General features: G+C 54.8%; 1 protein-coding gene and 1 long non-coding RNA gene across 2 annotated transcripts in view; both read left to right on the top strand.

Annotated features, from left to right (window-relative positions):
• Window positions 1-3,347: 3,347 nt before the first annotated feature.
• ZFP36L2 (ZFP36 like 2 zinc finger CCCH-type) lies at window positions 3,348-7,647 on the top strand. Its single transcript, XM_006742547.3, has 2 exons — window positions 3,348-3,713; window positions 4,231-7,647. Exons 1-2 carry the CDS (start codon window positions 3,663-3,665, stop codon window positions 5,653-5,655), a joined length of 1,476 nt encoding a protein of 491 aa, XP_006742610.1. The 5' UTR covers window positions 3,348-3,662; the 3' UTR covers window positions 5,656-7,647.
• Window positions 7,648-10,750: 3,103 nt separating this feature from the next.
• Window positions 10,751-11,104, top strand: part of LOC115944041 (uncharacterized) — a 7,561-nt gene continuing 7,207 nt past the window's right edge. The window contains exon 1 of the long non-coding RNA XR_004078615.2: window positions 10,751-10,873. This is a non-coding gene — a long non-coding RNA (uncharacterized LOC115944041). The remainder of the gene's footprint in view (window positions 10,874-11,104) is intronic.

Genomic DNA, 11,104 nt, shown 5'->3' with positions numbered 1-11,104 from the left:
TGTTTACTGTCATTTTCTTGGTGGCAATAACAAGATTCTCATTTAAGATGTCAGAAAACACATTTATTCACTTCAGTGTTTGAATCTAGACACCCCACAGGTTTTCTGCCTTTTGGAAGCCCGGCCCAGCCCTCTTCCTCTGATACCCAGCAGGTGTCGCTCTTGCATACATTTTGCTGCTGGCCCTGCCTTTCCTTGGCTTGCCATTTTCTACTTAAAATTTCAGAATAAGCGTTACCTGCAGACAGCTATCTTGAAATTCATAGTTTGGATTGGTCATAGCCTCATCCATATTCATTTTTCATCCTGATTATCAGAAAAGCCATTTTGGTAGTAATATGTAAAGTTGGTCCAGCTTTTAGAGGCTGTAAATATTTTTAAATACTTCTCAGGTGAGCAGTCAGTTTGGAATTATGTTAAAGAGGCAGTTTAGAGGAGAGAGGGTTTGATAAAATTTCTTACTGCAGAAAGGCTCGTGTTTCAAAATTGCTTCTCTTTAAAAGAAAACCACCTACCACTAAAAACACAACCATACTGGAAGTATAGAGAAAGGGCCCATAGGAAAAGGCAGGGAATGAAGCGAACTTAGAAGTCCAACGTTTTGTCCTAAAGAAAACAGGAAATTCCCTGGGTGGTTTTGCACTATTCAGCTCAAAATGTGGTGTTTTTTGTTTTTTTGTGATCCTGAATTAATTACCTGGTTGGGCATCTCTGTAGCCCACACATGATGGAAAGTTGCCAGTCTAACATTTCTTTTTGTTCTGAGAAGACCTGACTGGGTGAGAAGTCAGGGAATCGTTGGCATGATGCAGTGATGACCATGGTTCAGTAACTATGAAACTGGCCTCAGCAAAGCCCAGCTCACTGGAAAAGACCAGCATTCCTTTTTTCTCCACTTAAGATGAAATAAAAGCCATTACATAACAATAAAAATACTTTCTACCAGTGGGTACTCTGTACCAAAGCATGTCGCATAGCATATTTGTTACGTTATCTCCAGGATCCTTCTACCCAGCCTGCAAAGTGGGTGTTCTCATGGCTGCCGACTGGTAATTACCCCAGATTCTGATGTTGGCTGGCTGTGGCCAGCCTGGGAGGACAGGAGGGACAGATGTTTCTCCTGGTTTTGAATCTGAAATCTTGTTACTGACCTACAATAGCAGTGGCTAAGGAAATGGCTGTTTCACACTTGCCTGATGCATTTCCAGGGGAATCTTAGAATACTGCTCTCAGGGCTACCCTCAAACTCCTGTGTTTGGGGTCATTTCAACAAAGAACAAAACAGAACAGTTGGGGTTCTTGGCTATTGCAGGCTGTGCCAGCCACCATTGCCTGGCGCTGTCTGGGGGTCAGTGTAGGGCTGGGTGGTGCAATCACCGGGAGCCAAAGAGTCACCTCTCCTGAGGTCACTGGCCTTGGCTCCAAGCCAGAGGGTCCAAGATTCGGTGCCCCTCAGGTCTGCAGGCATGATTCTGTGGATCTCTACCCATCTGGCCACAGCCCCTCAGAGACCTGGCTGTCTCCGTTTTCATGCTTTGTCAACTTGTTTTAATAAATAATAAGGGTTATGCTTGTTCATCTTTTACACACCTTAACAGATAACTCATTTGTGCCTTGACAAAGGTGAGAGACGAGTAAAGCGGGAATTATCTTAGTTTTACAAGGAAACCCAAGTACCAAAGAGATCGTGATTTGCCCAGGGTCACATGGCTTGGAAGGGGCAGGGCCTGAACTCCAGCCCTGTGTTTCTGATCCTCAAGTCCTTGCAACCCTATGCGGACTCCCGCTCCCTGGGGAGTGGACGTGTGGGGAGTTTCAGCAGGGGGAACTGCATGCAAACTGAGCTCTGAGGAGTCAGTTCCACGAGTGACAGGCCTGGCTCGTCCCTTCCAGGTTAACGAATGGAAATGACCACGAGGAAACAGCAAGAAATAAGATCAATTTTGGAAAGGGGCGTGGGTTGTTTCCTTCCCTAGAGGGAACTGAGCCTTCCAACTGAGGCACAATTGCAGCCTAGGCTACCAGGTGTGCGCGATCACGGACCCGCTCCAGCTTTTTGGCATCATGTGTTTAAACGCGGAGTGATTAAGTGTCCTGGACCAGACCCCAGATCTGCCCGAACCGGGGCGTCAGCCGCTTTAGCCTAACTGGGCGCTAGGGGGGGGGGGGTTTCTGCCCCATACCCGGAGGGCACTCGTTGGCGAAGGCATTTCCCAGCGCAGGCCTTTTGGGGTGTGAGACTGGCGGGGGGGGGGGAGGGGGCGAGCCCACCTTGAGCGTCCTCGGTGCCCAGCCCTACCTGGCCGCTGGCCGGCCACAACGAACTAAAGCAGGGCGCGGCGCCCCCAACGGCCGGCGAGAGAAGGGGCCTGGAGGGCGCGCCGGGGGAAGGCTGCGGCGGGCGGGGAGCCTCAGCCGGCAGCTGCACCCCATCCCCCGGGAGGGTTGGGGAAGGCCGGGCCGATCAGCGGAAGAACGGGGTGGCGGGAAGTCGCCTCCATGCTTGCGCAGCTCTCCCGGCCTTTCCTCCCGTCCTCCCAGCCCGCTCCCCGGCCCGGGATGCTCCGCGCCACTCCGCGCCTTTGGCCCTGGCTCAAGGTCTTGTGATGTGATTAGCAGAGCCAGCGCCTTGTCCTCAGACACTCAGCCCAGCCCGGCAGGCCCCGGCGCTGAAGCCCTGTTTACTGCAGCCTGGGCGGGGAGGGGGGCGGAGAAACGAGCCCAGGCTCCTCCGGGCGAGACTGCCGCGGCCGCGTGGCCACTCCCGCCCCCACCCCCACCGCGTCTCCACGTGCAGTCGGGATGGAGCCGCCACCCACCGGACGCAGGCCCTGAGCCCCCGCCCCCCGGCCGGAGCACTCTTTGCAAGGCAGCCGGACCGCGCGGACGGTTGCAGTATTCTCGCATTTTGCAATTCCCGCACCCAGTCTAGAACCGAGAGTAGATTAAAGCTCCGCAATTTCGCCTAGCAGGATCGGACGGGGAGAGACACGTCCAGAGCTGCAGAACCCTGGCCACGTTAAACGTGCAGGGGATTTCCAACAGTGCAACCCCAAAGGAGGGGAGCCTTATCTTCCCGCCGCCAGCCGGCAGCACCCAACAAGAACGAAGTCTCCACGCCGCCGCGGGCGCTCGGGCACCCTGCCCCGCCCCAAGGCCTCCCGCCCCCTCCCCCGGAGGAAAAAAAAATTGGCGGCGGCCAATGGGAGGCCACGAAGGCGCTTGACGTCCGCGAGCCGGCGGGCGGCGTTGCCTGGAGACCCCGGCGGGGTCAGCGTTCTGTCCCCTCCCCCGGCACGCCCGCCCCGCCGCTGCCGCGCTCCCGGGCTCTATATAGGGCGCGCGCTCGCGGGCCGCGGAGTTCCAGCAGTCCGCGAGCTGTCGTCGGCTCCGCGCGGGGGGGGGGGCGGGCCGGGCACCCCGGGGCGCGGAGGCGCGCTCTCTGCTTCTCTCTCCTTTTTCCCCCCCGCTCCGCACTCCCGGGCACCCTCAAACCAGTCCACGCTGCTTCCCTCTCCCTCTAGTCTCGTCCCCCGGCAAACTTTCGGTCCCTCCCCCGCCGGTCACCCGTTATTCGTCGTGGCTCGAGCCCGGCCGTGCCGCCCCGAGGGCTCCTCCGGACCTCCCTGCCTGCAAGTCCGCCCATTACACGATCCAGAAACATGTCGACCACGCTTCTGTCCGCCTTCTACGATATCGACTTCTTGTGCAAGGTACGCGAGGGAACAAGGAGGGAGGAAGGCGGGCAGGCAGGAAGCCCCTCGAGTTTTCAGACTTTGCTTCTGCCCTCCGCTTTTGGGGCACCCCTCCCCACCTTGACTTTGGGGTCGGGAAAAGTCCTGGAGTTTGCTGTAGTGTGTGCTCGTGCTTTGTGGGCGGGGAGAAGGAGCAGGGAGGAAGGGCAGGAGGGAGCCGCTGTCGCTGTTTAGTTTCTCCGGCGCCGACCGCGGCCACGCTGCCCGGGGCTTCCCGGACGGGGTTTGCGCCGCCCAGGCTGGCGGCCCACGGGCTGAGGATCACATGTCGAAACCGACCGCGGCCTGGGGTGGGAGTCGGCTCCTCCCAACGCGAACTTGCTTCTTTTGCGCGTGTACGGGTGGAGGGTGGGGGCCGAATCGAAATCTGCGAAAAGGAAGAAGAATCAGAAGGCTGAAGTTCCTCTGCAACTCGCCCCAACTCATCCCTCCCTTCCCATATTTCATCCCGTCCTCGCCCCCCTCCTTTTGGCAGACGGAGAAATCCCTGGCCAACCTCAATCTGAACATGCTGGACAAGAAGGCGGTGGGGACGCCCGTGGCCGCCGCCCCTAGCTCGGGCTTCACGCCGGGCTTTCTCCGAAGGCACTCGGCCAGCAACCTGCACGCACTCGCCCACCCCGCGCCTAGCCCCGGCAGCTGCTCGCCCAAGTTCCCGGGCGCGGCTAACGGCAGCAGCTGCGGCAGCGGGGCGGCGGGCGGCCCGGCCTCCTACGGCACCCTCAAGGAGCCGTCAGGGGGCGGCGGCACAGCCCTGCTGAACAAGGAGAACAAATTTCGGGACCGTTCGTTCAGCGAGAACGGCGAGCGCAGCCAGCACCTCTTGCACCTGCAGCAGCAGCAACAGAAGGGGGGCGGAGGCTCCCAGATCAACTCGACGCGCTACAAGACTGAGCTCTGCCGGCCCTTTGAGGAGAGCGGCACGTGCAAGTACGGCGAGAAGTGCCAGTTCGCGCACGGCTTCCACGAGCTGCGCAGCCTGACCCGGCACCCCAAGTACAAGACGGAGCTGTGCCGCACCTTCCACACCATCGGCTTCTGCCCCTACGGGCCGCGCTGCCACTTCATCCACAACGCCGACGAGCGGCGGCCCGCGCCGTCGGGGGGCGCCTCCGGGGACCTGCGCGCCTTCAGCGCGCGGGACGCGCTGCACCTGGGCTTCCCCCGGGAGCCGCGGCCCAAGCTGCATCACAGCCTTAGCTTCTCGGGCTTCCCGTCGGGCCACCACCAGCCCCCGGGGGGCCTCGAGTCGCCGCTGCTGCTCGACAGCCCCACGTCGCGCACGCCGCCGCCGCCGCCCTCTTGCTCCTCGGCCTCGTCCTGCTCCTCGTCCGCTTCGTCCTGCTCGTCGGCCTCCGCGGCCTCCACGCCCTCGGGCGCCCCGACGTGCTGTGCCTCGGCAGCGGCTGCGGCCGCCGCGGCCCTGCTGTACGGCACCGGGGGCGCCGAGGACCTGCTGGCGCCGGGCGCCCAGTGCGCGGCCTGCTCGTCGGCCTCGTGCGCCAACAACGCCTTTGCGTTCGGCCCGGAGCTGAGCAGCCTCATCACGCCGCTCGCCATCCAGACCCACAGCTTCGCCGCCGTGGCCGCCGCGTACTATCGCAGCCAGCAGCAGCAGGGCCTGGTGCCCCCCGCGCAGCCCCCGGCGCCGCCCAGCGCGCCCCTCCCTGCCAGTGCCGCCGCGCCGCCCTCGCCGCCCTTCAGCTTCCAGCTGCCGCGCCGCCTGTCCGAGTCGCCCGTGTTCGACGCGCCCCCTAGCCCCCCGGACTCGCTGTCGGACCGCGACAGCTACTTGAGCGGCTCCCTGAGCTCGGGCAGCCTCAGCGGCTCCGAGTCCCCCAGCCTCGACCCCGGCCGCCGCCTGCCCATCTTCAGCCGCCTGTCCATCTCCGACGACTGAGGCGGCAAGAGGGCGCCAGCGCGGAGGAGGAAGGGAAGGCCGTTCTGGGGGTGTTGGAGGGCGCCCCTGCCATCTGGAGTCCTGTTGGGGGCGGGGAGGGGCACGGGAGTCGGTCGGCGGGGGGGTGACAGGCCACGAGCAGACTGCGGGCCGCACCGAGCACTTGGACTCGAACTTGTGTGCCGGGAGGGGCCCCCACCCCTCCCCTTTCGGTTTCCTCTTTTTTGGGTTTTTTTTTTTTAATTATTTTTATTATTATTACGAAGTTTCATTCTTGTTGAGCAAAAAAAGCCAACGAACTTTTGTATTGATGAACAAAATTTTCACAACAGGGCAGTTGTGATGCGAACAGAACAAAAAAACCAAACACTTAAAAACTTCTTTAGGTCTCCTAGGAGTTTGGGACTTTAGGGGAAAAAAATCAACCCAGCACCAGCAGCTACCAACCACCATTCCATATCTTCACTTGAAAAGCATTAGTTACAGTCCAGATGTGGGAACTCTTATCTCGAGAGAAGTTCCTAATTGTCGTTTGTCTCAGACCAGTGTAAACAAACCAGCCAGCCACCACCTTGCTAAACCTCTAAGCTTCTGGAATCCAATATTGTACCAGGAATATGCCTTGATTGTAGTCTTCAGCTCCATAGGTTTTTGTTTGACACAAAGTTATTTACGTCTGGGAAAAAAAAACAAACAAAAAAAACCCCACCTGCATTCCAAAGTTTCCTACTGGTTACTGGTGTTATTGCCACCACTTAGTGGATGTTTAATTTTAGAACCATTTTGTCTGCTCTTTTCTGGAAGCCTTGGGCAGAGCTTAGTTCCTAATCGTTGGGGGGAATAACTGCTGAATTTTTAGCTGTTTTGAGTTGATTTCGCACCACTGCACCACAACTCAATATGAAAAAACTATTTAACTTATTTATTATCTTGTGAAAAGTATACATTGAAATTTTTGTTCATACTGTATTTATCAAGTATGATGAAAAGCAATAGATATATATTCTTTTATTATGTTAAATTATGATTGCCATTATTAATCGGCAAAATGTGGAGTGTATGTTCTTTTCACAGTAATATATGCCTTTTGTAACTTCACTTGGTTATTTTATTGTAAATGAGTAAAAAAATCTTAATTTAAGAGATTGTATGTAATATTTATTTCATTAATTTCTTTCCTTGTTTACGTAAATTTTGAAAGATTGCATGATTTCTTTACAGAAATCAATCCTGATGCTGTGGAAGTAGTTTGAGGAATATCTTAATGAGTTTTCTTAGAATGTATAATGGTTGTAGCCCATCCAACTTTAATGGAAAAAAAAGTTGACCACATACTTTGCAATCAGGCTTCAATGTGGCATGCTTTTCTCATTCCAACTTTTTTTTAAACAAGAAAAAGCTTTGTTGTTCCACCAATTCTGTGACCTACTCTGCGTATAAAGACCTATGTAGCAATAATGGGGTGGGGGGTTAGTCTCACAGTGCCTTTGGAAGGGCCAGAACTTGCCTTAAATCTTCCTCAACCAAATAAGTATTTTTCTATTAGTCCTTGAGAGAATTTGAATGTAGGATGGGTTCAACTGCACAAAAGGAAAAGATATTTACCACTTTCTTATATAGATCTAAAGTGAAGAGGCCACCTCTTAGTGCTAAAAAATGGTATGTAGTACATGAATATGCCTTGTTTCATTACAGAAAATTCCAAAACTTGTACTTTTTTTTTTTTTTGCGTGTGTAGAAGGGCAGGAATGCTTTCCTGGACAGCGGATGAATGAGCAGTAGCTTTAGTGCGTACGTAGGTACAGTTGGAGCACTATGTATGTATGTACTCTGGACTACTTTGACAGAAGTAGGATTTTGAATGTAACAAGATAAGTCAACTTGAGTTGTAATATATTTTGGGGAATCAGTTCACTACAAATTGTGACTGTAAACATTGTACTGTAAATGTTTTGTAGTTTTCCCCCAATAAAATTTTTGGGAAAAAAGGTATTAATGTGTAAGATGCTTGCTTTTTTTTTTTTTCCAAACTGGAACATCCGAGTGTTTCCGCTTACCACCACCTTGTCAGGCATCGCCCAGGCCTCGGAGGGGTTGGGGGGCTAAGATTTTGGGAGCTGGCACAGGCCAGGTTCAGAATGGCCTGCCCCTATGTATTTTATAGCAAGTTCTTCAGCTGAAGTAATTATTTGGACTGTCAAGGGCATTAGTTAGCTGTTCCCCTTGGTAATAAGATGCATCCCTGTGTTGGCTGGCTGGCTGGTGGCAGGCCCTGGCTGAAGGCCTGAAGGGGTGTGGCCCGCCTGTGAGTCACCAAATGGGTCACGTGTCTGCGGTGGCAGCTGAAGGTCCGATTTTTTTTTTTCTTTTCTTTTTTTTCTTTTTTGCTGGGACGCGCAGGGAACGGAGCGGCCAGGGCTAGGGTGGGGAATGCGGGAGGGTATGGCCAGCCCCAGGCCTGCAGGCCCCTAGAGTGTTCCACTGCGGAAGAGGAGGCGGTGGGGTTAGGCCCAGCCTCTCTCGGGCTGAGGAAGCAGAGTTTTGCCTGCACTTTGGGAAGCCTGGTTGTGTCCTTGTCCGAAGAGGAAGGAAAGAGGAGTAAGATGGAACAGGTCAAACTTATATCTGGGTAATGTGTGTTTACGCGGACAGCTTCCTCTGGGAGTGAGTGCACACGTTTTTTATGCAAGAGGATTAGTGTCTGCTTCAGGCGACTGTAAGTGGCCAGAAAGCAAATTGCAGCCCAGGCCTCTAGAAGAAGGAAGAAAAAAAAGAAACGGCACCAATTTGTCTGCCGGTTCGCACACAGTTGAACAAAACCTTGGTACGGTTTTTTGGTTTTTGGTTTTGCTTTTTGTTTTCTCCCTACCGTCACTTTGAAGACTTCAAAGTCAGGTTCATAAATCAATTCCTGTTTTTCCCTTCTCCCTCCTCCCCGCCTACCTACCCCCACGTCCCACCCCCCAGTTCAGACACTTTTTTCCAAAGTAGGTAAAAGATTTAGCAATAGTTTGTTTTCTTATCTACCACAGGTGGGCCCTATCATCCACTGCTTGCACCCCTCTGCTGGGTCTCCTGCGTCTCCCAGCTGAGCCGGGCGGGCGGGCCGGTGGGGGGGGTCGGTCTGGAGCCCGCGGGGCCTCGGGCAGCTGTTTCACGTTAGCCGTGATTGCGCTGGTGTTAACTGGAGCGTTTTGGTGCTTGGCTGCCAAAGGGGATGGGCAACAGTTTCAGAGTTCTCCCAGATGCCGGGCCCCTGGCTAAGGGCCTAGGCTGTGGGGGAGGGGAAGCCTGCAGCCCAGGAGGGCTCGGCGGGCAGGACCTTGCGGGCTCCCTGGCCTCTCCACCATAAAGAATGTGCAGTGGGGAGGAAAAGTCTGAAATGCGGTGCTATTTAGGCCAAGCTGCATTTCAGAGGCCTTGTTTCCACCTCATTCCAAAACTTATTTTTTCTAAACAAGTACTTTTGATCGGCTGGAATGTCAGACTTGTTGGGGTAAGCCACATTCATTTTTTTAAAAATTGGTTTGTTTGAAAGCCCAACTGCTAGGATCTGATGTTTTGTGTTTGAGGCCCAGTGGAGCATGGCAAGCTGGGGGGGGGGGGGAATCATTCAGAAATTTCCTCTTGCCGCAGATCAATGGAGGGTATATCGGTCATTGTCTTTCTGCAGTGGCTGGAATGAACAGCAAACAAAACTCTGTGCTAAAGTATTCTTGTAAATGAAGGGGACTAGAAGTAAAAATTGCAAGTAAGGACAAGCCGGGATTCCTGTCACAGGCTGGGGAGCAGAACTGGAGCTCACTGGGTCCAAGACTGTGTTACACCCAAGATAAAATTCTTTTGCAGCCAGTTGTGAAAAGGAGCCCAGGATGGGAGGGAGTTGAGCATGTCTTTTTTTTTTTTAGATTTTATTTATTTATTTGAGTGAGAGAGAGCACAAGGCTGGGCGGGGAGGCAAAGGGAGAAGGAGATTCCCTGCTGAGCAGGGAGCCCAACATGGGGCTCCATCCCAAGACCCTGGGATCATGACCTGAGCCGAAGGCAGACGCTTAACCGACTGAGCCACCCAGGCATCCTGAGAACGTCTTAATAGTGGGGGCGCCTGGGTGGCTCAGTCAGTTAAGCGTCTGCCTTCGGCTCAGGTCACGATCCCAGTGTCATCCAGCCCCGCGTTGGGCTCCCTGCTCAGCGGGGAGTCTGCGTCTCCCTCTACCCTTCCTCCCTGCTCATGACCTCTGTCTCAGTCTCTCTCTCTCTCAAATAAATAAATAAATTCTTAAAAAAAAAAAAAAAAGAATGTTTTAACAGTGGCATTGCCGCTGGCTGTGTGAAAATGAAAATATTTTTTTTAAGCAGCCCAATTAGTATGTGCCACCTTCTAGATTATTTCAGAGGGGGGATGAGTACATGGACATATTTGCCGCCCCTCACTCTGTCTGAATCTACTGCTGAGTATATAAAAGGGAAAAACAATAACAACAACAACACACACATCAAAAAAAGATTGAAAAGGCCAAAGCCCAGCACCCGCCCGTGGGAAGAGACTGGGGGCGGCAGGGGTTGCGAGCCCCGCAGCGGCTCAGGAGACTGGATGAAAGGGCCAGGCCTGGGAGGGCCCAGAGAAGGATGGACAGACAGGCACAGCTCTTGGCCCCAGGTCTGGCCCAGCGAGAGGACGCTGGGTATTAAAATCTGCTTGGGGTCTGAGAACCCGCCCCCACCCCACCCCGAGGCTGGGCTTGTTCGAGGAGGAAACCCTAGAGAGCGTTTGAACTGGGAGGGAACCATCCCCAGGCACTTGCTGTCCCCGTTTTGGCGATGGTGACAAGAGCAAAGGAGAGGTGACTCTAGCCAAGTCCTTGGCCTGGTGACTTGGGGGCAGCCAAGGGAGCCACAGCCAGGCTCCCCTTCCGTCAGAGGACCAGCGCCACCCTCCGTTGTTGTTACCCCATTTCATTGTGTTTGGTTTCTGTCGTGCACACAGGAGGTGGTGCAGACCTGTGGCCATCCAGGGCAGTTGGAGTTGCCCGCAGCTGGAGGAAGGGAGGAAAAGCGGGAGGGGCGGGGCCGAGGCGGCCCAGGAGGTGGTGAGCGCCCCCCCAGCAGCAGGAAGCCCACAGCCCCTCCAGGGCCCACCCCCCTGCCTAGGGGGCTTCTCCAAGCTCTCCTGATGTTGCTAAACCTGGAAAGCATCTGAGTGTTGCTGTGTCTAAGGGTGTGTCTGTGGGGGGGGGGGTTGTCCATATGGAGGGAGGGGTGTGTGCGTGTCTCTGTGTCCCTGCATGGCCAGCTGGGTGTGCACATGTTCGAGCCTTCTGTATGCGGGTGTTCAGGGGTCTGTGTGCTGTTGCCGCCTGGGAGTACTGGTGTGGGGGGCTGTTGGTGTGGGGGGGGGTACGTGTGTCCGTAGAGTCTGAGAGTGTGCGTGTGAGTGTGGGTCTGGGTG

Source organism: Leptonychotes weddellii, chromosome 10 (assembly GCF_054177405.1).
Source record: "Leptonychotes weddellii isolate Sample4059 chromosome 10, ASM5417740v2, whole genome shotgun sequence".
Classification (NCBI taxonomy): Eukaryota; Metazoa; Chordata; class Mammalia; order Carnivora; family Phocidae; genus Leptonychotes; species Leptonychotes weddellii.
Note: the sequence above shows the minus strand (reverse complement) of the source record. Positions and strands in the feature narration are given on the sequence as shown.

What these genes read in the sequence shown, in the direction of transcription:
- ZFP36L2 (XM_006742547.3), top strand. Translation starts at nt 3,663, where the DNA reads ATGTCGACCACGCTTCTGTCCGCCTTCTACGATATCGACTTCTTGTGC. An exon ending in ATATCGACTTCTTGTGCAAG is followed by an intron (nt 3,714 to 4,230) that starts GTACGCGAGGGA and finishes TCCTTTTGGCAG; the next exon opens with ACGGAGAAATCCCTGGCCAA.